The sequence below is a fragment of the Semicossyphus pulcher genome, unplaced genomic scaffold, assembly GCF_022749685.1.
Source record: "Semicossyphus pulcher isolate SPU_LCO1_2020_fin unplaced genomic scaffold, fSemPul1.0.p SCAF_12, whole genome shotgun sequence".
Taxonomy (NCBI): Eukaryota; Metazoa; Chordata; class Actinopteri; order Labriformes; family Labridae; genus Semicossyphus; species Semicossyphus pulcher.
The window spans coordinates 4,767,118-4,794,981 of NW_027211626.1; the positions used below are offsets into that span (position 1 = coordinate 4,767,118).

At 41.5% G+C, this 27,864-nt stretch overlaps 1 protein-coding gene across 6 annotated transcripts in view; it reads right to left on the bottom strand.

Moving 5' to 3' along the window:
* Nucleotides 1-27,864, bottom strand: part of adgrb3 (adhesion G protein-coupled receptor B3) — a 130,359-nt gene that overhangs the window by 44,587 nt on the left and 57,908 nt on the right. For 5 of the 6 annotated variants that reach the window (XM_069658179.1, XM_069658183.1, XM_069658181.1 and 2 more), the window contains 9 exons: nt 26,636-26,800; nt 25,682-25,846; nt 23,796-23,960; nt 22,557-22,658; nt 15,397-15,503; nt 14,469-14,663; nt 12,479-12,547; nt 8,165-8,273; nt 607-753 (listed from right to left, as the gene is read on the bottom strand). In XM_069658179.1, the coding sequence (XP_069514280.1) occupies nt 607-753; nt 8,165-8,273; nt 12,479-12,547; nt 14,469-14,663; nt 15,397-15,503; nt 22,557-22,658; nt 23,796-23,960; nt 25,682-25,846; nt 26,636-26,800 (1,224 nt within the window). The remainder of the gene's footprint in view (nt 1-606; nt 754-8,164; nt 8,274-12,478; nt 12,548-14,468; nt 14,664-15,396; nt 15,504-22,556; nt 22,659-23,795; nt 23,961-25,681; nt 25,847-26,635; nt 26,801-27,864) is intronic. The other variant, XM_069658180.1, reaches the window with a different exon arrangement.

A 27,864-nucleotide genomic window follows, 5' to 3' on the forward strand; every position in this document is an offset into this window, starting at 1 on the left:
ATATGGCACAAATTCCTAATCAATCCCTTGTTTTGTTATCTGTGATGTATTCCAGATAAGACTGATCACGCCAATTAACCAAATTGTCTGGCTCTGGATTGCGATATATAGAGTGGCGACTGTCAGCGTTTGAAGGGATGCTGACTCAGTGGAAACCCAGTGACTTGAAACAAGCAGGCAAACAAGCTGGCTTTGTTTAAAGGCTTGTTACAGTATTGCACCTTCCCATAATAGAAGGTGGTGAAGCTAAAAACATTAAGAAACATCTGCAACACTGATGTGTCGCTCTGAAAGTCTTCTCAGACAGAACAATTCAACTTAAATCATTCAGCTTTGATGAAACGTCAAGATATTTTATACTCCCATCCCTCAGTCGGGGCCACTGAATCCATCACTGTCTTTTCACAATGCATAAATCTTAAATTCCTGCTGGAGGTTGAATAAATTTTACAACAAGTTTTATACAGAAGTACATTTTTTACCAGGTATACTAACACAAACACAGTTTGAACATGAAATCCGTGCATGTGGCTGTGAGTCCCAAAGGAAGACGCGTTAGACTCGAGGCAGTCTGGTAGTATCTGTGAAATATATTCAGTCACAAACCTGCTGACTGGGAAACAAAGAGGCCCTTTGGGATGACCACTTTATCTTCGGAGTTCCTGGCCCAGTCGACCATGCCTTTACGACCCTTCATGGGGAAGTTGATGTCAGTCATCACGGACACTGCTGGAAGTCTCTGGATGCTGGCCACTGCACAATCAACACACAGACCAACGAAGAAATACTTATGATCAATATACTGCAGAGAATTTGTAAGTTTGCCTCTTGGAGAATTTTCATTTATCAAACAGGAAGCATGTGGTGAAAAAGATTCTGGGAACATAAAGTCTAAAAACAGCTTCCCAGGCTCGTTTAAAAGTTACAAAAAAATATAATAATGCCTTAATGTCAACTCATTACATGTTGTTTCTTTACAAGATATAAAATTTGACATGGTTGCACAAGAGGATTTCTTAGGAGCTCCAAAGCTTTAGCTCCATATTAACTGCACAGATATGAAAGCGGAGTTGCTCTTCTCATCTAAATTGAACAGAAAGCAAAGAGATGTTTAACTATACCTTTAAGTGTCTGCAGGAAGAGTGTAATACTCACGTTTTAAAATGATATCGTGTAGACCTTGTTAGTTTTCTTTTTTTTATAGTCCTCTATTAAAACTAGCTTAGGAAATTGATCTTAGGGACGTTTTTATTTTTAAAGACCCCCTCCAGTGAAATCAAGTGTTTAACTTTGTAAACATCTCCATGTGGTGTTCTTCATGAGCTACAAGACATATCAGGAACAACATCAGCAGTCATCTCCATGGCTGGGCCTGTCTGCTTTTAAACTGCAGTGCACCAAGGACAGGCTGAACAACACGTTTTCAGATTGGCAGGTTTGAGACGTCACAAACCTAAGGAGCCAATCCTGTCAATGGTCGGGGTGACGCTATGTGTATCATTATGTGCAACCTATGGCAACCACTTCGGCGAGGCGCAAGCCAGCTGTAACCGTCATCGTAATATTTGTAAACTAACAACTGACTACTAACGCTAACGTTACTACTACTTCTACAAGTGTTTTGTTTTCGCGACAGAGGGGATGGTTGGAAATGTGCATAGTGGGCGGGGACTATGCAGATTCGGGAAGGAGGAGGAGACATATCAGACACAATTTATTATTTCAAGCAGAGCATTTTATATGTCTTAAAACGTGACTGGAGCTGCTCTTTAAATCAATTTTACATCCAGACAGAAAACAATTAATCATATGCTCTTAAAGAAAAATTTGTAATATGTCTGTTTGATGGGTAGCAAGGAGGAAGAGGAAGGTAGTTGGTATGTGATGACATCGACTGGCTGGTTACTTTGAAACTACAGCTAACTTTTCCTGCTTTCACCAAAGTTGCTTTTCCCACCTTTAATATAAATCAAAGTCTTTGTATGTAATGTAGAGTTTTCGGGCATGTCGCAGGTGAAAAGTTGCTGTAAAACAATAATTGTATTGAACATGAATATTGAACTTTTGGTGCATTGTTATATCACTCCGGACAGAGCATTACTTGTAACCTGCCTTCACCTGCTAAATCTGTGCCTGAACACTGCAGATTAGAGCTCAACACAGCTGAAACTTTCATCCTTCAGAGGTTGTGCAACAACACCTCTGCTGTACTCTTTGAAGGGCACAATCTGTAATCCATATTTAAACCAAAAAATACTCCTACAAGCTAAGTTTAAAAACCGATCACGCCCAATCTGCGAGGCAGGACTTTAAATACTCTGGCAAACACCATGAAACAATGACATCTAGTAACCAAATACTGATGCTGATAAAGGCTGAGTATTACAGCTCTATATACTTAAGTTAGAGACACAGATATATGTATTCATTTGTCAAACTATCAGACCTATTTTGACCTCTGTTTGTCAAAATAAAGGTAATTTATATGTTGAAGAATCCCCAAATAGATGTTACGTATTCATGCACACATTTACCACAAAGTGCAAAGTCAAATCCACGACTGGCGCCTGACAACTGGTAGACAAGTAATCTCCTTAATCGCTTGTTCCTTTTCTCTCCTTCCTGCCAAGGTGCTATAAAAGGCCGGTCTATGCACCAAAGCAATGACAAGGAAAATTCCCAAGATCAACTGAAAAGGCCTCTGCATTACAAGGGGAGGATAAAGGCGTGCTGTTCTTTACCTGCTATCACATCCAGCCCCAGTCAGGTGGTGCTACAGCGAGGGGGAACCTGAGGCTAATCCTCCCATTGATGCAAAACCTCTATTGTTCCTTGTGCTCTGCCAATAATGCAATTTGGATCCTGGCAAGACTCCATGTTTGAGTGAAATCTGTGACAGAAGGTGTGTCTGTGAGTTTTGGATGATCCAGCGGCGGGCATGAAATCACAGAGCGCCACGAGACCCGGAATTTGCAAAGAGGCCTGTTCACAGCGCCAGATGTTCGGAGCAGGATCGGTAAGTATGAGTGAATGAGTGTGTGTGTGTGTGTGTGTGTCTGTGTCGGTGGGTTTAGTCACGGGGCACACTGCGAGACACAACAGGGTGCTAGGAATAGTTCAGGGTAATTCTGCAGGTAAATGGGGCTTTGCACTTGCCTGATGGGGCTAGACAGCACAAATAAAGCGATCATTTAGGATTGCGACGCTCCCGAACACCGATTGAGTGCACTGAGTGTATTCTGTATGGCTCATTTTCATAAGAGGGAATTAAAGCATTGCTCATTACATCCGTTCATGAGAGGTTCAACATTAAGTTAACCGTCAAAGTCTGACAACACAAACATTCTGCACGGATAATAAATTAATGAGCAGCCATTGTACGTGTCTGTTATTGCTATTAATCACTATTAATGTCAAAATATTCTCCCGACCATGAAATAAAGCCGCAGCGTACACTGCTCGGACTAAAATGTCAAAAGCGCATGATGTATTTCACCTTCAGAGCGTAATTTTCTCACATGTCCCGAGCTTCTCTTTGTCCTCGCCGTGTTTGCTTGTAAGGAGACAGAGTAAGTTGCTGGAGTGGAGAGCGTTTCGCAATCAAGGTTATTTGACTAAAAGTAGGAGGACAGAGGACGATGCACCGGTGACAGCTTATATTTATCTAGGTGTCAAGAGGCTGCCATAAATTAGTGACGAAATGATGCTGCAATATCTTACTCAGCCAGATGCTCTCCACTTGGCTCCCACCGATGGATCCACAAAACTTTCCATTCCTTTAATCAAAACGCCCACGTGGCCGCCGAGGCGCTGTGCTCTGAGCTGGAATTACTGTGTGGCTGGCTACCAAAGCTGTGCTGTGTCCAGGGGTAAAATGATTACCCTGAGAACTCCCTCTGTTCCCTGTCTGCTTGTCTCAGTCATGTATTACCAAAATAGAGTTAGGTGTATTGACAACTTTTCCCAACATAAAGGTTATATAAGAATGACTGTGTGCCTGTGTCTGCAAGTTTGAATTTTGGCAAAATGAACACACAAAGCTGCACTCTTCTCTGACATTTACAACACACAGGTAACACATGCAGTCAGTTCTTGCACTGTAAAATTCTCCCTGCCACATCTTGATATTTCTCTACCAGCAGCCATTTTGATTCTAGCCAGAGGCAACTCATTACCGCCACATCTTCAAATTATTACTCAGAAAGCCTCTCGCAGCAAAGACTTTCCAAAAGGCTTCATCTTCAGAAATGTGCCTGCGTCAGTCCTGCATCACTGAAATGACAAACATGCTGCACCTTCACATGCTCTTCCTAAAGGGTTCATACACAGTCTTCGAGAGTTTGATTTTTAATTCAAGAAAATGTTTTTCTCCATACGTTTATGTACAAAAATATAAACTTTACTAAAAACTATTTTATTATTATTTAATGTTCAGTGATGATATTTATCACATTTTCCCTGAGAGACAAAACAAATATAATGGTAACCTTCTTTCTGTCCATAAACAACAAGCTTGGGTTGAAAATGCTGAGTGTTGCACATTGCTCGACTATGAAGTGTGACACTCAAAAAATGAAACTTCTTAAAGATATATTGTCGAACTTAGAAATGTGTCAGTTTTGTGTAATTAGACTTAATCAAAGTAAAACTGATGATCAAACAGCTGCAACTCATTAAAGTTATATGCTTGAACATCTCAGTTTCGTTCTCTTTGGCGGCTTCTATGGCGATAAACGGTAATTGCTGGAGCACACTTCCCAGATATCCAGACAGTGCTGCATGTGTGACGTCCACAGTTGGCTCCGGTTGTAACTCTTGATTTTCCTGGCTGATGGTCGCTTTCCTTTTTAGACTGTTTGCCTTCATCTGAGCGTCGAGTTTGTTTCTTTTTCTTTGGATTTTCACTTATTTTTGAAGTTGTATCTGTAGTCATCCATCTTTTCTTTGTTTGTTCAGCCATAGTAGATTACTGTTTACTCGCAGACACTTACAGAGAGCGGAAAAGCAGCCGCTTAGCTCCGCCTACCCTCTCTGGCAGACCAACCACTGCTGCGTGATGGAAAACGCGTCACTAACTCTTCCTGTCTTTGAGTGAAAGTGAAATCTAAACAGCATTCTCTATGAGCTGTGATCATCCAGTCGACAAAAATGCATCAGCTAACATCAGGTCTCACACCTGTTTCAGCACCAACATGCGCCTAAATCCAAGTCTAAAATTTGAAACTTGAATTCTTATTTAAAAATTAAGTAGAGAATTAAGAGTACTTGTCAGGTCACGGCAAAAATAGCATCACAATTAAGAATCAGGTTGTTAAAAAAACTGCAGCTGATTACAGAACAGTTTCCTCATTACAGCAATCAGAGTAATTAGCGACAATAACAGGATGTGTGAAATAGTTTTCTCTCAATGAAACCTGCTGCTGGTTCTCTACTGTAGGTTTGAGCTAATGTGCAAAAATTCACAAATTCATAGCATATAATTACCAGTCAGTGTTTTACAGTTTTGCGTGAAATTCTCCCGTATTACAGGTAGCTAGTGTTTCAGCATACATAAACATATAGGTTATTTAACTATTCAGATGATGTCTGCATGTTTTTGTGCTCGAATTACATTGTTATTGTTCTACAATGCAGGGAAGACTTTTTGATTTGGTCGAATCAATTTTTAAATCGATACCCTTTTAAAAGCAGCACCACATAACAATAGATCAGATGGACTGCTTATGTAAAGTCTCATACAGTGTTAATTTAATAGAAACTAATGCAAGTAAGACTATCTGACATGTGAAAAATGGTTGTATGCCTGGAGAGTAGTCGCCCTAGAATATCTGGGAATTGTACAACAAGAGACAAGAAAGCAGGTGCAATAACTGCAGTACAGATCTTCACGTATGGGCCCTGATTCAGTCAGTGCTCAAGACTGAAACACAATTCTGAGTTGCATCATCACTTCATGTTCACCAAAAGATTTCCTGTCATATCTGGTCTGACGGATAGACACGGTTTGATCCATAGTCCCACATATTTGAGTGCAGGCCAGACGTAGTCACGGACAGTCGTATGTCTGACTCATATAATAAGATTCAAATATTTAACATTGCAGTTCAGCCGTGCGATCCAAGCTGCTGCTGGAGGAATCTGGATAAAACACTTAACTGACAATTTAGAGTCCGCCTCTCAGAATAGACTGCATATTGTGTACAGGCAGGGGTCATGTGTTAATGCTTTTTCGAGCATTAAGAGGAGGCAATGGCAATGAGATTGGACGACAACCATTAAGCCAAATTGGAAGAGGTCTAAAGTAGGAGAAGGGCGCAGAAATATTCTCTTATCTGTGAAAGAAGTCATTAAGGCTTGGCATTTTGAAATGCATTCAAGCCTTATTTCCCAGTGTCCATTACTTAATTTGCCTCTCATAATGGCATTTTGATGGGTGCATTCATTTAACCATGTTTGGTATGCGAGTCTTTGGGGCTACCTATTCATCATTATGGAAATCATTCGGCATAAAGAGCCTCTGAGTGTGAGTGTTTGCTAGAAGTGGGTCAAATGTTAGCTATTGTAAAGAATACAAGGACGAAACCCCACTCCTCCTGAGGAAATGCCTACCAGCACAGCTGTACATGCTCACATTCACTTGCTTGAATAAATCACAAGCGCGGTTCTATTATTCCATTCCAGTAAGACACCATTTATGGCTGAGTAAGAAATGAAATGCCACAGAGACCTCAGATCATCCGAGAGGCTTTGCGACAGAAGCAAAAAGAACCCACGAGAACACGAGGAAGGAGAAGTATTGCTCAAAGACTCGTACCAAGAGACTTTTTTTTTTATACTTTTCAAAGAGGGGGTTGTTTTAATCTGGACCGCAATCAGCGGTGCAGAAAAAATATGTTTGCAAGCTCATTACAGCTGCAAAGGATAACTTGTAATTTCACTTTCACTTTTATAGCCTTTTATCAGACATTCCCACGGTAGTTTTTCTCCATGACTGCTAATCTCGCAAGGAACTGACAAACAATCTTTGTTATACTGCTGCATTTGTGAAAGCTTTAGGGTTCGCTCTGCTGCTCGTGTCTTTCTCAAAGGATTGCAGCAGAGCGCAACATCAGACTTTTCTTCTTCATCTTCAAATATGCAACAAATATATTTGATTTTTGCAAAAACCTTTTAAAGTACGGTTTGATATAAAAAAGTCAATGATGAGTGTTGAGAGGGGTACACGCTAAAAGATTACCCCCTTCCGACAGTCGTAAGCAAAGTCCCAATTTTTTGATGGTCTCCTTTTGGACTTTCCTGTGGTGTGAGGGATGTTAAGAGTGGTTTTGCGTGGCCGCACCGATTTCAAATCGTAAATATTAAACATGTTCAATATTTACGATCCGTTACCCTGTTGTGTGGGGGGAGCCCCGAGGACAGCCGAGCATGCAGTCTGTGGATTGTCACGTGGAACGAAACAAAAGCCAGTGGGGAAGCAAGCTGACTGAAGAAGGAAGCACAACAACCGCAGCAAAAAGGTAACATGTACAGCCCATGTTCACGACGTCTCCACCACTTCATCCACAGTTTGCTCTTTTTTTTCTCCTGAATTTTCAGTAAAATTATCATCGCCAATTATTTCTTGTCCATCGTCTGCCATGTTTGTTCACTCTAAAGTCATTTCCAGTTGTGAGAGTTGGACTGGTTGTTGGTGAATGAATCTGTGAAAATTCTTTTAGTGTGGGCCAGGCTTTAGTGGAACATTACAGGTAAGCTGGGTATTTGCTTCACAAAATGATTTATTACTGCAAATTTTATTTAGCTTGTAATGCCTGGAAGAAAAATGTCTCATGGAGTCTTATGTGTATATCTTCATTATTACTGTAGTTAAATTAGAGCTCCTCTCTTGTGGGGGTTCCTACACACTCCTTCACACTCTGATATTGAATTTGGTGTTAAGTGTTTTTCATAGGAATTTAGCACATTAAGACCACAAGCTCCGTTTTAATTAACATTATTGATTTGCAGTAATTTCACTCCCCCTCCCGTACCACGTGCTATTTATCCCAAATTAATGATGGTGGGGAAATTGACACGAGGAGTCAGCGGAGCACAGGGATTATGTGTCTATGTCAAGCAGAAATAAGTGGTAAAACGAGCTCGGCGGCTGTGGGCTGAGTCTTACCCAGGTTCCCAGTCATCAAATAGGCATTGTGGAAATCCTTCATGCCCAATCCAACGATGTGGATGAATTCCTCTATGACCTGCATGAGCTCCACAGCTCCCGGATAGATCTGGAGGAGACAAAAAAAAAAGACGAGGACACTTAAGATTTCAACACTGCAGTCATGATATCACAATGCAGCTGTAGTGGGTACCACAGGAAGGATACATAACAAGGAATAAAACAGATGGCAAATAAAGAAGACAGACATAAATACATTAGAAATTAAATTTTGGTATATATATTTAAAAACAAACGCTCAAAAGAACATAATTCATGATAAATTTGCAGCAACTGAATGAACAATAAAGCAAAAATATAGACAATATTAGACAAACAAGGTCAGAGTTATAGATCAATACATTTAATTTCAGATTTCACCATTTTATGCAAATAATTCTGTTAATTTTTATATCGCTTTGACCCGACCATCTAGAACTGAATGTATGTAAAGTTAAACTATAAAAAAAAATACAGGTTTGAAAGTTTAGTTTCAAATTTAACAAATTATTTTCTTTGTTTTTTTTGATGTTTTATTGTACAAAATAAAGAGTTTTTAATCTTTTGAGTACTTGTGATGGGACTTGATTATTTTTTAATACTTTAAATTAATCAAGAAAATAAAGGGCAGATAGTTGCAGCCCTAATTGAACCATCCATGTGACAACAGCATCAGAGCTATGACCACCGGCTTTGCACACACAGTTGCTGGTTGGCTTCTCTTCTGAGAGGCTCTGCCAAGTCAAGGGTGATTGCCTGAGTTCATGTGACGCTCCATGGACATCAGCACTCAGTGAAACACTGCAGAGCCAGGAATTCAGCACCATGGACAGCGACTAGTAACACTGCCGCTCGGGTCAGCTCTTTTCTCCGAGTCAATAAATCAAAGGGCTCGCTAATCCAATAATTGACCTTCAGAAGATTGGTCCACTGTCATGGCTGCCAATCTTGTGGTGATGATTTAGTAAGAGGCTTTGATTTGGGCGGCCGTCAGATTTGTCCTTTGACTGTGCCATGCATGACGACACTCGTGCCAAGCTCTAACACATTTTGACAAAGTATCAGCTACACAGAACAATGTTGTGTCAACATTTCAAAATGCTGTTAGAGAATCCTGTCAGATCGCCGTCAAAATCGACCATATTCACGTGACAGCAGATGGGAAGCTCAATCGCTGTTACTTTAGTAATATAAATAAAGGAAATCTGACAAATCACGATCACTTCAACACTTCCAGAGTGATCAGCAACTGAAAAGACAACCGTCAAAATCCAGAGGGACATATTTCAACTAGGGACCTTGACGCTGAAATATCAGTGAATCAACACCTCTATGACAGCAATATGACAGTATTGGATTACATTAGACTCAGGTGTAACTAAAGAAGTGGCCGGTGAGTGTATATGTGGGAAACTCGTTAGCTGAGCTGAGCCTGAGAGGAGAGCAGAATGAAACGAGGAAAAAAAGGCAGCATGAGGGAATATTTTACGATGAAGATGAAATTTTTGTATTCAACACAAATTCTACTATTTATTTGATTCATTTTCAGTTAAATATTTTCAAAGAGATCTAGGTTATTTTCTGTGGACATTAGGCCTATAGCCTACCTAATTATATGTTCCATGCAGGAAAGGAAAAAACATTTGTTGTAATGGTGTTTTAATGGGTCCAAGACTTTTCTCCAGTCCAAAAAGTACATTTTAATCTTGTCAGTTAACCGGTCAAAAAAAAAAAGCACATGCCTAATTTCAGCAGTTTAATGGTTCAATCCACAGCTCCTCCTGTCTACATGTCAAGGTGTCCTTCGGCATATACTGAACCTTAAATTGCTCCCACAGGCATCGCCTGCAGCGCATAAATATGGTGAATGATTCGTTGAGCAGTTGCCTCACATGGCACTCAATTACTGTATGAATGTGTGGGTGAGAGGGTGAATGTTGACACTAGAAAGTACCAGCAGCTGATGTTAGCAATAAGCCACTTTCTAGCTAATATTACTTAGGTTACCTAGGAGGTGGCTAAAGGCTACCTGACTTGAAAGTATTTTACCACAGGACAGGAAGAGAGTAAACTGACTTTGTAAATGCAACCACGTCTTCTCTAAAATCAGTGTTAGTTTAGAATTTATACCTTTAAAACACTATCAAAAGGTAAGGTTAGCATACAGCCTCTTCTTAGCTAACGGTAATATTGGCCAGGAAGTGGTTAAATGCTAACATTAGCTCTGGTCTGATGATTGCTAATGAGAGAAATATGGGCTGTTGTTCCTCTGGATTTTCACCCCCTATTGTCTTCTTAATGCTTATCAATAAAGAAATAGTGCAATGATACCAACAGATTCCCTGAGGTCATATGACTAACAGAGACTGCATTATAGCAGCATTTAAGTGTCTCATCATGAGCGTGATTTCAAAGGAAAATGTCTGTCTTTAAAATATGTTGAATTAGAAATCCTTTGAGTGGCACCGATTCTCACTGATATTCACAGACACCTGAGGCAGGTATTTCCCTCCTCGGTAACACCTTGTGTTCTGTGCGTTCGCACATGCCTCTACATGTGCCGCTGCTAAGCCAGGCAAGCGGATCAGTGATGCTGAAGTTGAGAGCCTCTGACACAGCAGAGTGAAAGCCATAGTGGGGGAGAAAAGCACATCACGTCGCCCCTTCCGGCATGTCTGACGCACAGTGCAGTCATGCTCATTCTGCTGGTCTCCATGGCAACCGTGAGATGTGAAGGCAGCGCAGGGAAATGGCTGCAGTGGAGGATCTGTAGACAGAGCTCTTCCTTTCCTTGCCATGGAAACAGTGACAGGAGGTGAATATATAGTGATCTGTGCACAGAGCCAACTCCGCAGCTAGTAAAAACCTCATAGTGAGGTGTTTCATGGCAGTGTTTTGAATGTCTACAGCTCGCAGTGTGTGGGTGCTGTGGAAACTGAGCTCAGGACACTCATTAATGCACGAAAAAGCAAAGCAAGTGAGAAACAAATTTATAACTGTGAAGTCCAGGCATCGTCTATTGAAATCAGACGACATCTCTTTGCCACTGTCAGCTTGGTGAAAAGCTGAAAGTGAAGCAGCACTCCTCAGACAGGCACATTAATAACTACAGAAATAATTAACTCATATCTCTTCCTGGTGCTCAATCACAGACAAAACTATTCATATATTGTCTCTGATAGTCTGTTTCCTTCTCCTACACATTCTTACCAACCAAACTGCTCTTTTGTCAGCTCTTCCCACTGATAGCCAACCTTTGTGGTGTGCCAAACTAAAGCTGCAGTGAATAAACACCTTATTACTGCCTGTAGAGACAGCCAGGACTGGCACTCCTGGCAGCGTTTGAACCGCCTGCGCCCCCCTGCCTTCCTAGTTAAAGTCAGGCATGGAGAAATGGAGACAAAAATGAGATCTGACTGATTTTAAGACACCGCCTCAGTTGTGTGTCGATGCAGGTGATACCTAATTTAAGTCAATTTACCAGTGAAGGTGACAACAGAGCAGATGCCCTCTGCAGACTCGCAGTCATCACAGATGGTATCTCTGTCAGAGTCTGGATGTGTGTGATTTCAGGGTTCAGGTTGTCTCAGACACCAGTGGCGGTTCTGAAAAGCAGAGCTGCCACCTTTCAAGCTGAGAGATGCGTCCGACAGAGGACATAGCCTGAAGCCTATCTCCATAGATAAACAATGTGTCAAGAAAGTGAAGTGCTCTGCACGCATATTTTGAACTACAGTTCTGCAGTCTGTCGCCCCGGAATTTATTTTGGATATTTTTTTGTATCATACTGTTTCTCCATATGATGGAGCTGCCCTGCAATGCCAGAGAAAGGCAGACAGGGAATTAGAGTCTGAGCTGCAGTGGAACAAGCAATGAAAACTATAACAGGCTGTTTCTACAATAAAATCCGGCCGCAGTAATCACACTGGTTGCCATGATGTGAATCAACTGGGTGAAACAATGTGTGCAGGACGACTGAGTCCTGCAGAGCTAACGGCTGGACGGTCTCTGTGGCTGTGCTGCTGCCACCAAGTGGAACTCTGCGGAACTAGCTTTCTAAATGAGGCCAGATGTCACACCTGCTAAATGCCCTCTCACAATGATATGTGTAAGTATAGCATTATCTCAGCCCTAACCTGGCTTTTCTTTATCTCGGCTTTCAGACAGAGCAACAGCAAACAAGCTCTGAGTCGATTTTTGAGACAAACAACACTCAAGCTACTAACCTGAATTATTTACTAACTTTACTTATTAAGTGTGCAGCAACATGCTTACCTTCTGTGCATCTTCCCATTTCTCCTTATTTTCCTCCTCCAAGAGGTTACTGATGATTTGAAAGAAGTTCTGTGGAGAAGATGAAAGGGAAAATACGTAACACACACCCACACAAGTATTACAGGCACTGCAGCAAGATGCTTTTTAAAATCATGACACATAAACACTATGCACTGAAAAAGCCCTCTTATGGATGATACGCTGTCGTTTCTGATCGCAGGGATTTCTATAAGGGAGTAATGACGGTCCCTGCAGGGCTCAATAGCACCAGGAAATTTGCCACTGAAAAAATGATGGTAAACCATCCGAGAAAAGATGGAATTTGTGGATCAGCTCTGACAAAAATACACCTTGAACCCCCTGCAGCTTGCAGCAAACATTTAATGCTAGAGGAGAGGAGCACAAGCTGCAATCAGAAAAAGATGAAAGGGAATGTGAGAGCAGCTGTGTGGATTGTCTTCTGCAGCGGTGGAGAGCAGGGGCTGCTTGGGGTGCAAGCCTGCAGTAGTAATAGGACCCCTGTCTGATCTTTAGCCTTGTTATTTCGTCTGGTCTACAATGTGCCTGAGGGAGTGGCTCTCTCTCTTGACACAGGCTATCTTGTTTTCTACTTGAATGCTTATGCTCCCTCTGGTGGTAATGTGCCCACTTTAACACTGCATTAGCGCAGAGACGCACGGAGGGGGTGGGCTGCCTGACTGCTCTCCTGTCTGCCCACACACACCATGGAGCTCACATAATAACCAGAGACAGGATGCTTTCCTCATCTCATAGATTTTCTATGGTGTGAAAGCGGCTGAATGGGGCCTGGGTTTGTCCAACCATGGCCAGCACATTTGGGTTATATTCCTGCAGCATATTAGCAGCAGACTATATACCTTAGCATCCAGTTGAGACTGATGATGAATGTGCAGAAGGAAAAGAGCACCTCTCACACTTTGTAGTCCAAATATCACTGAGCTTCAGAGGGACATGATTAAATGACTTCAACATTTTGGTGATTTATCTACCTTATTTACCCTGCCGATCACACATGTTAGATATCTTAGATGTTCTTTCTACAATGTTATTACACATATTTGTTGCATACCCATCCCTTTAAACCTAGAAGACAGTGTAACACCCATATAGTTATTTCTAATATTAAAAATATCCAGTAAAACATTTCATCTTCAATATTTTGAAAAAAAAAAACTACTAGGGAGAACAAAAAGCTCGGTTTTATGGGACTTTAAAATGAACCGAACTTTCACATCATTAAAGCAGAATCTATTTCTACCTCCATACTGAAAATGGCTGATGGGCAAAACTAATACTTTTCCAATTTTCTAGTGCCTTTACATACACCTCTCTGCAGCAGGAGGCCCAGCAACAAAGCAACCTGCAAAAGAACTATAATTGAGAGTTTTTCATTTACACACCTAAAATATTCAAAGCTTGCTTTGCTGTTACCATCAATAGCTTGGTACGTTTACTTCCCTCCCATTAATCTCACGCTAAAAAACAACAGGAGCTTACACACACAAAGGCAGTCACACACACACACACACACACACACACACACACACACACACACACACGCACACAGGACAGCACAAAGACCACAAAGAGGACCAAGAATAGTGTCTTTGACAACGCGGCTGTGAGGTCATAAATTATCTTATTGGTGACGGAGGCGGAGCTTAAGCTGTAATCTCCATCATCCTATTGACATAAAGAGGATCACGACTGCAGTCAGTCCCAACATGATGAGATGAAACAGCTTAGGATGTGGAGGAGATCTCTTGATACAATAGACCCATGGGGTTTTTGTCAGACTGTATGCTATTTCAGACAACAAAACCCCTTTCCCTTATATATTATAGTTTTTAGTCAAATACATCAAACATTACCCTTTTCCTACATATTATTTTGTCATAATAGACACATTTATAAGCCATTATGGAGCAGGACATGCCCCAATGTTAAAATAAACCCCTTGTCCACTTACTTGCACATCATCTGAAGATGGCTCGTAGCTGGCTCTCTTGAAGGTCTCTGTCACATTGCGAAGGATCTCAACTGAAGACAGCAAGTCACCGGCGTAGAAGTTCCTCCTCTGGGTGAGGTCCAGCAGGTTTTTCGTCACCTGCGACATCCCATCCCCCGCCAGCATCCTCTGGCCCTTCGCAAGGTGCCCCTGAACCTCCAAAAACAGGAGAAGACAGAACTTGGGGCATCGGTGTCCTCTACAGGTTTTGCGAGATAGACGCTACATTTCACATTTTGGAGTAAATGGAGTGCAAAAAATCAGGATGAAAGACTCGACTCTCTGAGGCCCTTTATGTGACACTTATATCTAAGCTGGGCCGAAATATATTCTGCCCACGGATGTTTTGAAATGAGCCAATATGAATAAAAGAGTTAACTGGAGCAGAAGACACACACATTTAGGGAGAAACTGCAAAGTGAAATGAGATTTCACATCATTGCACAGGGTTTATGTGCATAAATACAGGTTCACAGGTGCAGCACTATATGTGCCATCTCATCTCTTTTGAATTATTTTATTTTTAACAGTGTCGGAGGGTTACCACATTTACCTAGTCTAGTGGAAGTGCTATTGTGTTCCCGGGCTTATGTCAAACACACGCATGCTTAAATGTATTAAAGGTAACAGACCGAGACTTGGATGAAAACTGAGTTTTTGTGATCCAGAGGACATGCCAGAAACTCTGAATCAAACTGTTTTAAGAGGATGACTGTTCGTTACACAGAGAAAAATGGCGAAATCAGTGTTTTAATTTGCTCCTCTATTGAAAGTGGTTAATCTTTGGCTACAGTGTGATGAGAGCAGGGGGGCTGGGGAAAACACAGGGGAGGTAATTTATGATGCATTGCAAACAGAGGCTGTGAGAGAGAGCTGACTTTGCACCTACTGATTGCTGCAAGTATCTGAATTCATTTGTTATGCATCGAGCATAGCTGGGCTGCTCCCAGAAGGCCATACCGCGGTGATCCAAAGAGCAGCGTCGACTAGTGGTGCCTGCAGAGGAGAAAGAGACAGCGACAGATTTGGAGAGGAGGGAGGGATGAGAGGGGGGATGAGGATGCGGGCACAGAGAGTGTGGAGGGGGTGGGGTGGGGAGCGGGATTAAGACCAGTGGAGAGGCAGAAGATAGGAAGTGGTGGAGTGCAGGGGGGGGGTTGGATGTAGGAAAAAGAGGGGGAGAGTAAGACAGAAGTATTAATTCTTTTCAAGGCAGATTTATCTTTTTCCCTTTTGTCCATTTCTGTTGCCCATCACTCACCATCAAAATTTGATGTAGCCCATTAAATTTTGCAGAGGAGTTGAGGCGCATTTTAGAAAGAGGGCAAGAGGGGCTTCTGCAGGAAAAGTGCTGCAGTATTTGACAGGGGAGGGAATCAGCATCGGCGATACGATAAGATATTTTAGCAGTACCTTTGCCACAATACACACAATTATTTGCAATTTTAAAAACTTTTTGGTACGCTGTGTATTGTGATAAAATGTACTAGGATTTATCACCCTATTTAACCTCAGTCCTATCATGCTATCATGGGGAGCTAATGCAATTATGGTAGAAAAAAAATGCTATTTGGCTCTGTGCCTTTGGAGGACGCTATCCGCTTCTCCAATGGGCCCTGGAGAATCTCCGCCAGACTACATAAAACGTCATCTGGCGGAGCCAGGGAGCTCGCTAAACTACATTTCCGATGTCATGTCTCGTTCAAAATCGTCAGGTTTGAAATGTAGACTGCAGACCCATGGATTTTTTAGACCATCCACCAGCATGTCCTCGTCATATTTCGGATTCTGTACCGCTCTGAGCCATTGCCTGCAGCGATCAATGTCCTTGACTGGAAAACTGTATTTTCCCTCCAGCGTCTCTCGCTGGGCCGCTCCTTGCAGAGGGAGGGGCACATGAGAACATTGTTGTAGGAATGTAGAATGGGCGAAACCACGAGCTGTTTGAACAACTTTCTCCACAGCTATGGCGCCAATTTCAAATATTATTGCTTCTATCGATTACAGAGAACACCAGCTTTGACTGCCAGTGGCTTTTTCCAGGGGTTGCTCCTTTAACTAAAAATTATGTCCCGAAACAAATTCCTTGTCAATAAAGTTTTTAGTCTGTTGTTTATCTCATTCAAATGACTTTGCATTAAATTTGCATTGTTAAGCAGACAGAGTGACCAACACTGTCACAAAAACCTGCCATGAATCTTGCATGCACCTGACAAACAGTCCACATAATCTAACCCCACAACAGGTTACAGGTATTTTGACAATACAACATTGCCATACAAAGTATCGTGATACCATGCTGTATCAAGTTTTAACCCTACTATTTAACAGGAATTGGTTTTCTATTATAGCAACAGTCTCATGGCTTTTAATATGTCTACTTTCCAGCTGTGTTAATACAAGTTACAGTGGATTATTCAGACATGCAGCAGCTCAGCCGTGATAGCTGTCAGGCTTTTAAACAGTGATCCCAAAATAGCAGATCCACCCAATATCCGCCCACATTGCCGTACACATCCTACAGAGGGGACGACATCACACCTTCCCAGCTGTCGACCTGGTGGAGTGCACTTCACACATCACCCCACCGCTCCAACACAGGTGCTTGACATCCTGAGGAAAACTCCCACAGTACAAAACATTTCCCCTGGTATCCGCGCTTCACATGAACCCTTTGCTATCTCTTGTTCTCTCTGTCTGTCTGTCTGTCTCTCTGTCTTGCACACGCTAGCACACACAGACAGAGAGAGATCACAACCACACCTCCTACGCCCACCTTCTCCACAGCTACTACCTGGTGATATGCACTGAAGCCACAAGTGCACACAAAGCACCACAATACGCTGGGAGTGGGAGCGCCCCATGCCCATGCACCGTGAGACAACCCAGAGGGCAGCAAGAAGGGCCCACTGCTTTACGCTGTGCTGAGCATCTGTCTCCCTCTAAACTGGTTCACCTGGGCGGTTTTATTCACTCTTATATCCCAGATCTCCTATTTTCAAGGACTTAAGAGCTCAAAAGAATCTCTTCACATTCATATTTCATCATTTTTTAGGCCCTCTTACTCCAAAAAGGAAGTAAAAACTATATTTTATGATGCTTGATACATGGGAAATAGGCATTGAATTCAGCATGTTGGCCCTGAGATTCTTAAAGGTCAGTGTATACTAAGAAAGACTGTGCACTTTAAGTGGGAATTGGCAAAATGCCATAAAGCAAGAAGAGGAAAAAGATATTCAAGAAGTGCTTCGAATTGAAAAGCATGAGAACATGCCAGAAAAGACAGATGTGAATGTTGTTTCTTATTGATTTGAGGGATGAGTTTAAATCAGGACCAAGGACAAGATTTTAACCTTTAGTGTGCTTTTCCTTTTCGTATTAAACTGCATGAAGTTAAATCTTCATGTGAATTCCAGCAGAACTGAAGGACAGAAATTGCCCAAGGCAAAATCATTGTAATGTGAGCTACTTGGACCAGAGTCCTGGTTTTAGAAAAATAAAACATAAAACATGGTTGGTGGAGACATTTAAAAGAAATCTTACTTAAAAATGCTTTCTTTACTTGGGAATCAGTTTAAAACATATATTTTCTATTATTCAAAAGAATCTCTGGGCTTTGATCCATGTCCGAGCTGGGATCAAACAAGGTCAGAGACAGCAACTTGAGGCTTCCGCTTTGATTCCGCACCAATCTGTCATCTGTCCTTGCATCATCTGTGAAGTAGAGTAGGTTGAGTATGAAATATAGGTCAGTGGAGACGTGCTTGATCAAAACCGAGGCTGCAGTCCGCTGAGGCATTGACCTGTCGCTGTCTGGTTTCACAGCTTCCTGAACTCGGCTGCCATTAAAGGAGGGATTTTATTCAAGGAATTCTCCCCAAGACAGAAGGCTAACACAGCCCTTACTGGCTGAAGAGTCGGAGATAAGAAGGGTCTAAAAATACTCTCTGAGACAGACTTCTGCAGACTGTGGTAGAAAAACAACCAAAATCCCTTACTCTGTAATAAAAGAACGAATGCACTTAAATATCACACATAAAATGACTCTCATTTACTCTGAAGGATGGTGCTTCACATGTTTGCTTAGTGATATATGATAATTTTCCTCTGCACTAGCCTGTTAAGAGTTTATTTAAAGCTTGTTTTTCTGTTGCTTTAATTGCTCCTTATTTCAGTTGGGTGGCTCGAACTTTAATTGAGATTTGGAGCCCTGATTAGACAGAAGCATTATGAAGAGTATGAGAGCTCTTGCATACAAAAATTCTTCTGCAATGTCACCTCGGATGTAAGTAGAGTAAAAACTGCATGTCAAAGCATAAAGTCTAAAAAACAATTGGGTATTAAAGAAACAATAATAAGATTTTCATTTAAATGAATGTCTCTTAAGTCTCTATCTATCGCCGAATGAGGCAACACAATGGTGATTGAGCCTATGGCCCACTGATGAAAGCCTTTGCATTTGCAGTAGACCTATAGTATTATTATGGACTGGGTGTCAGTGACGACACTCGTGGAAAAAAAAATCACAAGCAGCGCCCAGTTAGTGACGCGTTTTCCATCAGCCAGCAGTGGTTGGTCTGCCAGAGAGGGTAGGCGGAGCTAAGCGGCTGCTTTTCAGCTCTCTGCAAGTGTTGCCAGTAAACAGTAATCTACTATGGCTGAACAAACAAAGAAAAGATGGATGACTACAGATACAACTTCAACAAGAAGTGAAAATCCAAAGAAAAAGAAACAAACTCGATGCTCAGATGAAGGCAAATAAAAAGGAAAGCGACAGTCATCCAGGAAAATCAAGAGTTACAACCGGAAGTTACACATGCAACACTGTCTGGATATCTGGGAAGTGTGCTCCCGCAATTACCGCTTATTGCCATATGTGCCGCCAAAGAGAACGAAACTGAGAACTTACAGTTCACTACAGGTACTCTGTATATTAAAAATAAGATTTATTCACTTTCTTTTTTAAAGTACAAGGACAAGTATATAAAATGTAAGAAATTATTTTCAGTATATTAGAGAAATTCAGAACTCTCATTGTCTAATAGAACATTTTCTTCCTCGTGTTTTTAGCTTTATTCTTGCACAATACCCAGAAGTCACCCATTGTCTCCTGGAAAGTCTGACTCGTTCGACAGAAGGCTGCTGTAAATGTACTTTCTGTGTTTACCAATGTATGAAGCTTTGTTTGAGTGATACAAAGTGAACAAACTCATCTGCTGTGTTTGTGTATCCTCTCGACTTTTCCTCCCTCCTCGCCTCTGGTGGTGGTTGTCATCCCCGGTGACCGAGACGCCGCTGACGCCCCTGCTGCACTGGCTGCTGTTCCCTATGATGACCTTGATGACGACAGTGACTACGGCTGAGTAGGCGCTGATGCCCCCTAACTCATGTGGACGCTTCAACCAAGCAGTCTTACTGCATTCATGTAGCACATTTTGTTGTGTTGCCTTTGCTGATCAATATTTCATCCGTGTTTACCCGCTCTCTGTAGCAATTACACGTCTGACTGTGCTGCAGGGAGTACGTCTGTTTGTGAGGCGTTTGGGTTCTTTTCACAATTTTCTCATTAAGGCTTTTGTGAGTTTGACCTTGATCTAATTACAGGTCAGGGGTCGGAGGTGTTGTTTTCATTTATAGATTCATAATGTGGGCTTTGTGAAACCCGCTGACGCTGGAACAGTGATTAATAGCGTTACAAATAAACTTGACCTGACCTGAACTATTGTCCATCATGGTCTTTTTCTCCAGTGGACAGCGCCTGCTTTGACAGGCTGGATGATGCACTGTGGTTAAACATGAAATATATCTGCTATCTGTTATTTTAGCACCTTACCACGACACTGGTCTACTGTTGCACAGACATTATAGGTCCTGGTTATGTGGTGCAGTGATATGGCCTCACCGTATTTTGTGGGAATTAGGGAATGCACGATATTGGTTTTTTTTGCCGTTATCTGTTAGGCTGATATTTTCCAACCCTTTTGGCCGATTGCCGATTTCGATATATTAGGCACATGTTTTTTTCCAGATATTGCAGAGAAGTCTCCCCTGTAGTGGAATTGATATCTTGCCTACTCTTACTGCAGACATCTTGCACCCTTGTGTGAGCGCACACTTGCGCCGAGTTAATGTCGTAGCATTACGTCAAGCTTGTTTAGGGAATCATCGAGCATTTAGGCATCATTAAAGCGCTGTTATATCGGCAGAAATATTGGCAGAAAAAATGTCTGCCGATGTCGATATGTCAGTTTCAAGCCATTATCTGCAGATATCGATAACATGCCGATAATACTGTGCATCCCGAATGGGAATTCTTGAATACATCTTGCATACAGATGTGCACCAAAAAAGTTAAACACATTCTGCTCTCTAATATAACTTGAAAAATGCCAGCAGGATGTGTTGCCCCACTATAGAAAAACTAATACATAGACTGCAGTATTGAAATATATCCCTGTAGTACAGAGCATTACCCCTGTAGCAGAAACCCAATCAAATTAAATAAAACTAGTTTTAATTAATCATTAACGTCCCGAGTTCATAACGACACATTTACTTAACTTAATCCCTTTTTTAAAGCAGAATTAATGTAATAATAGACACGATGCTGCTCAGGAAAGAACACCTCCTTTGTAAAGGAGTCTGGACCTGACTGACTCACCTGCAGCACATAAGACACCTCAGGGCTTAAATTAAATTCATAATCAGTAAATGTGTTAAATTCCCAACAACATGGCACAGTTAAGAGGAAAAACCAGAAACACAGAAAGGCCTCACCGCGAGCAGGAAATAGCTTTATAGAGCCAAACATTTATTAGCCATAAAACTAATGTCAAGCCGGAAAGCTAATGTCATGCTACTAAATCTTACTCTGCGTAACTTTGCCGCAGGTAAGCCATCTGCGAATGACAGCATGTTTCCTACTCTGTCTAGTTAGCTCTTTCATGGCTGTGGAGGAAATGTCAATTCAGCGTATAAAGTTACACAACAGCTTACCATGTCTTATCAACATGTACCTTTCGCAGCCAGCAGCGCTACATTGCCCTGCTTTGTTCGCAAACTGACCTTCAACAAGAACAAAAGTATCACAGCCGCCTTATAAGAGGATGCGTTTCTTTTTATCCTCCCCCCTTCTTTTCAGGAGCTGAGCCTCGCCCTGTTCCAGAACTCGCACCATCCGCTCTAATGCTCTTCTCTCCCTGCACATATTAAAGCTTCTGCTTAGCGTCTGAAAACAGACCTCAGTGTGCTTTTCTCCAACAATGCTCTCAGGATCACAGTTACCACTTCTTCCCATCAGCCGCACAAGCTGTGTACTGCCGGGCGTAGCCCTCAGTGACATGACTGCATGTGGAAATGGGATGAAGGGCTTTCTCCTCACACACTGAATCACAGTTTTGGCACCAAATATAGTTTTATTTTCACGATGTTTTGGGGGAGTTTATGCAGCATGCACAGATCAGGCAGGCCACTTAGAAAGCAAAAGGCTTGTTGACAACATCTATCTCCCGGACAGCTTACTGTTGTGGCAGAAATCTATTATTAAATCCTCTAAATGTAGTCAAATGAGTGACATTATGATGCATATTTAAACACTGGTGCTAGTGTAAAACTGCAGAGTCATTGTACCAGATCATACATTCTTTTTTACCTTTTATTGCAGGACTATTTTTTTCCTTTTGAACCTATTTTTCCTTCTCAAACCAGTGATAACAAAAGATTGATTAAAGAAAGTTCACTGCTCATGACCTTGGAGATTTGTACTGCTGGCTTCTTGCTTTGGATTTTTCACAGGTTACAATTTCCCAAAATAGCAAAAGGGAGAAGGGGAATAAAGCAGAAAATGTCTTCTTAAGAAGATGTAGATTACTGAAATGTCAGAGCACAAACCGAAAAACCTATTTTTCAGCTGCCTTCCATTTCCCCTGTCTGTGTCGAGGGAAAGCATCTGGGATTCTTTTTGCGTAAGGGGAGGACAAGGCAATACTCACATAAAAAGGAAGAGCCAAATTCATCTATAATATAACGCTTAGACATCCATGTCCTTACCTGTAGCATTGGGTGGGCATCTGTTAAAGGCCAGCTCTCCTGAAGGCGTCCTTCTCCACACCATTGACACTGCATAGTCCTCAGGACAAATCTCATACGGTGCTGAAAAGCAAAGCGGCACAGGTGTTACTACATCAATGCAAAGAGCTTTTCAGCATTTCCAACATGATGCAACAATTTCCTCATATTAAATATAAAGAGGTATGGGAATATAGGAGATGAAAGCTGTACAGTGTGCGTGAACATAGGCATGCTGTCTCAGGATTACCCACTTCTTAAAGCACAACTTTAGTGAGTGGGTGCATGCCTCTTTATTCACTACAGAGAATAGAAGAATTAAGGGACTTAAAGGGGACTTGTTGTAGCTATGCAATCAAGTTTCTATTAATTAAATGTGTTTTTTAATCTCTTTCGTATGGTTTATTTTGTTTTAAAAATTTTACACATATTTTAATATAATTATTTTTCTGAGCTTCTCCTTCCTCCTGAAACGAACAAGCCGTTTTGCCATTCAAAGGATAGACCTAAGCCACCATTGGCTGACAGTATTTGGAGTGACTGAGTAGCCCCTCCCCTACTTGTGCGATCCCACAGGGGGGAGCGGCCGCACTGCACTGTCAGTCCACAGTTGTAGAAAACATGGCTGCTCTAGGATCGGTTATTCAGCCTTATGTACGAGCCAGAATCACCAGGAGGTATCAGAATGGTAAGTTGAAATCTTGACAAGGACTTGACTACAAGCTATTGCAAGAAGGCAGCCTGAGGTGAATGACGATTGGTCGATTTCAGCGAAAGCAAGGTTCTATGTAGAAACCTGCAGCTGTCCTGAACGGCCCATTTCAGAGGCTACATTTTTAAAAATGTACTTCTGGAAAACCACGGAATTATGCAGTTTTCATTTTTTTCACCGTGAACAATAAACACCCAAAAATGTGAAACCCACGAAAACATGAGAATATCCATTCAAAAGATGTGGTTCCTTTAAGACTCCGCTTCAAAAAGAGATTATTTAAAAAGTTGTACAAAAAGCGTTGATGACAGTTGCAATACTCAATGTGTCACCATTATTTTAACTTCATTAATTAGAATATATTCATACCCATTCCTCCCTCTTCTCTATTCACTTATCTGCCTTCAAAATCTGTTTAGCTGATCTTAACGAGTCATGTCGTTTACTCCACGGAGATAATTATCTCCCCGCTTTCATTCCAACACAAATCTTATTATCCTTTGGCTCACCTGGACAGCGTTGGTCACTGCACTTTCTGACTTCCTCTCCGTTGCCATCACACTGCTGCCCGGTAACCGCTGCCCCCTGACACACCCTGGCTCGCCTCTGCCATCCGCCGTCGCAGGACTTAGAGCAGCCACTCCACGGACCCCAAGGATTCCACTGGCCATTAGCTAAAACAGATTAATTCACGGTTAGAAAAAGATACTATCAGAGGCATAAAAATTACAAAAAAACCCAACAGAATATCCACTAAAGTGATACATGAGCTAGGCCATTTAAGCTTTTAATTAGCATGTGACACTTTTTGATTACAGTCATTTTGTAGATGCAGTTTATCAGTAATAATCCAAATAACTTTGGATAATCAGGAGGATTTTATGGCAAAAGAAGCTGTCCTGTGAGCGGTGATATTCCTCCTCACTTTGCCAATATTAAAATGCATTTATGCTGAAGTTTCCAAAAGCAGCAGCATGTTTTATACGCCCTTGTAATGAACACTGCTAAACTGTTCATTTGACAAAAAAAACAGATGCTTCCCTTTAGCGATGTAGTAAATCATACGCCCTTGTCTGAACGGAGACGTACAACACCCTGCGAGCAGGAAACACACTCCACTCTGGTTTTAACCTCCACTTACCCCCTCCTTCACACGTGCGGGGCTGTTTCGTATCCTACAACTAACCTCTGTCAGGAGGATTGCTTTCAGAAGAAAAAAAAAAAGGAAACCATTGTGACCTGTTGGCTAAAATTATCTGCAAGACATTGATCAAATCTCAGTAGACAGTGAAGTCAAAGCAGCTGATTCCTCAGACAGATGCATGCTCATGAGATTCAAAGAGCTCATTGTGGCAGCTGTCCTCGAGAAATTCTTTCAACTTTGACACACATAACATTGATTCAAATCCTGCTTTATTGTAGTCATTAGTCAGTTTTTTTGACTCTGTTGTTTCCTTTTTCAAGAATATTTGATGCTTTTTGGCTCAATAAATTAATGAAAGGTGTATTTGACTACCTCTGAAAAACATTTGCCTTGAACTCTTCTTCTTTCATTCTACAAAACAAGCATTGCCTGTAGCAGTCATGGACATCGTGCTGGCTTGTTAAATGGTGCCTTCCACTGCGTTGCCTCACTAATGTTTGATCTCTCTTTACCTTGGAAACAACAAATAAGAATTGCTAAATAGGTAGGCCTCATTAAATGAATAAATTGTATAATGCATCCTCTCACAGTGAGGCAAACAACAGCATCTTCTGCTTCATTATCATGAGCACAAATTGAATATATACGCGTTCACAAGCATTTGCTGCTATTGTATACGGTCGTCCAGGAGAGCCGGTTACACATTTCCAAATGATTCTCTAAAAAATGAGAAGAATGTCTTTGTCACACATACCGGAGGAATACAGAATAAAAGCCAGCTGTTTTATGATGCTGCTGCGAAAAATAAATTGCATCTGGAGATTATGAGAGTGCTCGGGCCCTTCACACGATCAGACAATTCAAAGCCTGATGGGGACCACTAAGCTGACATCTTTGAGCCTCTCATATCTGTGATGTTGACAGTCAGTTTGGACAGCTAACCCTGAATAATGTGCTGGGCATCCAGTATATCTAACTGGATTTCCCAAATCCAATTGATAGAGCATGGTCTTAAAAAGTGTTCTTGATCCTTACAACAAAGTGTTGATTGTTGCTGTAGGGCTTTTCAGTACACAAGAGCAAGAGTAAAAACAGGCTGCATATTCAATCTAACTTATAGTACTCATAATTGCAATAAAGACGATGAAAATATGGGATGTGCTGTTATTCTGTCTCTCTTTCCGTGTTAAATTCATGATTTTGAATTTAGACATCAAAGCGGATATAGAATTAAGAGGCTCAGGATTTTACCTGTGCAGTCAGGATTATGGCACTCTCTGCTTTCTGCCCAGTGACCGCGACACTCAGATCCCCCATGGGCGGCCGCTGAGCACTGCCTGGTCCTCTGCTGAGTGCCATTGGCACAGGTCACCGAGCAATCGCTCCAAGAGCTCCACTCCTGCCACTGTCCGTCCACTGAGGCACCAAGCACAACCCAACAAGCATGTCCCATGTGAAGGGAAAAAGACGGCAGAAAGAAATAGGGGGGAGATATTCAGATCACTATTCTCTCTGAGATTAAAGCCAATAAAACAGACATTAAGTGGAAGGAAAAAATGACATGGAAACTAGATTTTGTTGCTTTTCTGCTTTGGTTTTGTTCATTTCATAGGTTATAACTTCCTAAAATAGCCAAAGGGAATAGGGAAATAAAACACACAAAAAAATATCTTTGGATTTAGATTATTAAATGTCAAAGTCACAAACTGCACGAACTATTTGTCTGCCTTCCATTTTCCCTGTCCTGGCAGAGGGAAGGCATCTGGGATTGAGCGGTTTTCACTGAGTCTGCTACCAGAGCAAAGCTAACATTTACTGTGTGGAAAAACTCATCATCGCTAATCTGCTTACCATTCACAGGCAATTTCGGATAAGTGATTTTGATGTCAGTATTACAGTATTGACTCTCAACAGGGTCTCCTAAACCGCATTATTCTGTAAGCATTACTTTAAATGCACCACAAAACCTGCAATCCTTCACTTTTTTACTCACCTTTGCAGCACTGTGTTCATTTAATATCATATGGTGTGCGAGATAAACTTGCTCTTGTAAATAATTTATTTTTGAATATTTTTTATCTAATCCAATCTAATTTTAAATAATGATCATCTTCATGATTCACCTCAAACATCCCTTTAATCATCATGCCTTCAGGGATGATTGTTTGGTATTTTTAATATACTTAAAGAGCAGACAGATTATACCTGGGCAAAGGGCTATGTTGCAAAGCTTAGTCTGGGTCTCAGGTCCATCACAGGCCCTGCCTCCATGCTGGGGAGGGGCACACATCCTAGTCCTAGTGCGGTGACCTCGCCCACATGTGAATGAGCACAGGCTCCACGGTGACCACTCCTCCCATACACCGTGTACTGCGGGCACAGAAAAGGCGTCAGGCCTAATCAATGTCTCTGTCACCGCTACAGCATAAACAAACCCATAACAAACTGCAGTGAGCCATAAATGAAATAAAATCAATCAAAAACAATTAGCAACAAAACTAAAGTAAATGAAACACTGAGCACACAGACAGTGTGGGGCTTCACAAAGCCTCAGCCTCTAGCTTCAGCCACGTCTGATTATTAAGTGATCTTTCTACGTACACAATAATAATGAATGCCACTAGCAATGCAGTAGAATATAACGGCAATCTTCTCATGGTGGTTTCAACGCATAGAAAAGCAACAATAACATTCCGAGATTTCAAGATAGGGGTGGGGAGCAGCAAGGCCTTGACACTGTTATGGTCTGCTGAGTCTTCTTGGTTGAATGGGGATCTAATAGCAGCAGACCTTCAGGTTAATCTGGGCTGACAATGGCTCTGCAAATCTACTGTGACACGAACATACTCATCATGGCTATACACAGAGCAGACAAAGCATAACCTGGTTCCAGACCTCTGACTAACTGCCAACGTGTGTACGTTTGGGCGCGCCACTGATAATGAACTGGCCATTCAGACTAAATATCAGGCTAGACAGCCCAAATCCAAAAGGACAACGGATTAGAAAGAGTGTTTGTTGATATGTTTCATATGGTATGGCATCAGATGTATGCCTATATTAGATAATTAATGTTTTTTTGCACTTCCCTTTCTATTTAACAATGTTTTAATTTGTATTTACCCTTATTCTAGCAATAATATTAACTCTGACATTCACATTTAAATTACCAATTAGATTTTATCATTATTTCTTATTTTATTGTATATATAATGCACATATTTGACATATTTCTTACTTCTATTTATGTTGCCTATTCCTTATGCTGTTTTTTTTTTCATCAAGCAACTGGAACTCCTGGGTTTCGCCCAGGGGATAGCTTAATAAAGTGATTCTGATTTGAAAAGCCTGCAGCGCATTCACCAATAAAATATAATTAATCATCTTATTTTTCTATTTTTTAACAAAAGCAGGGGGAAAAAAGACATCTTTCG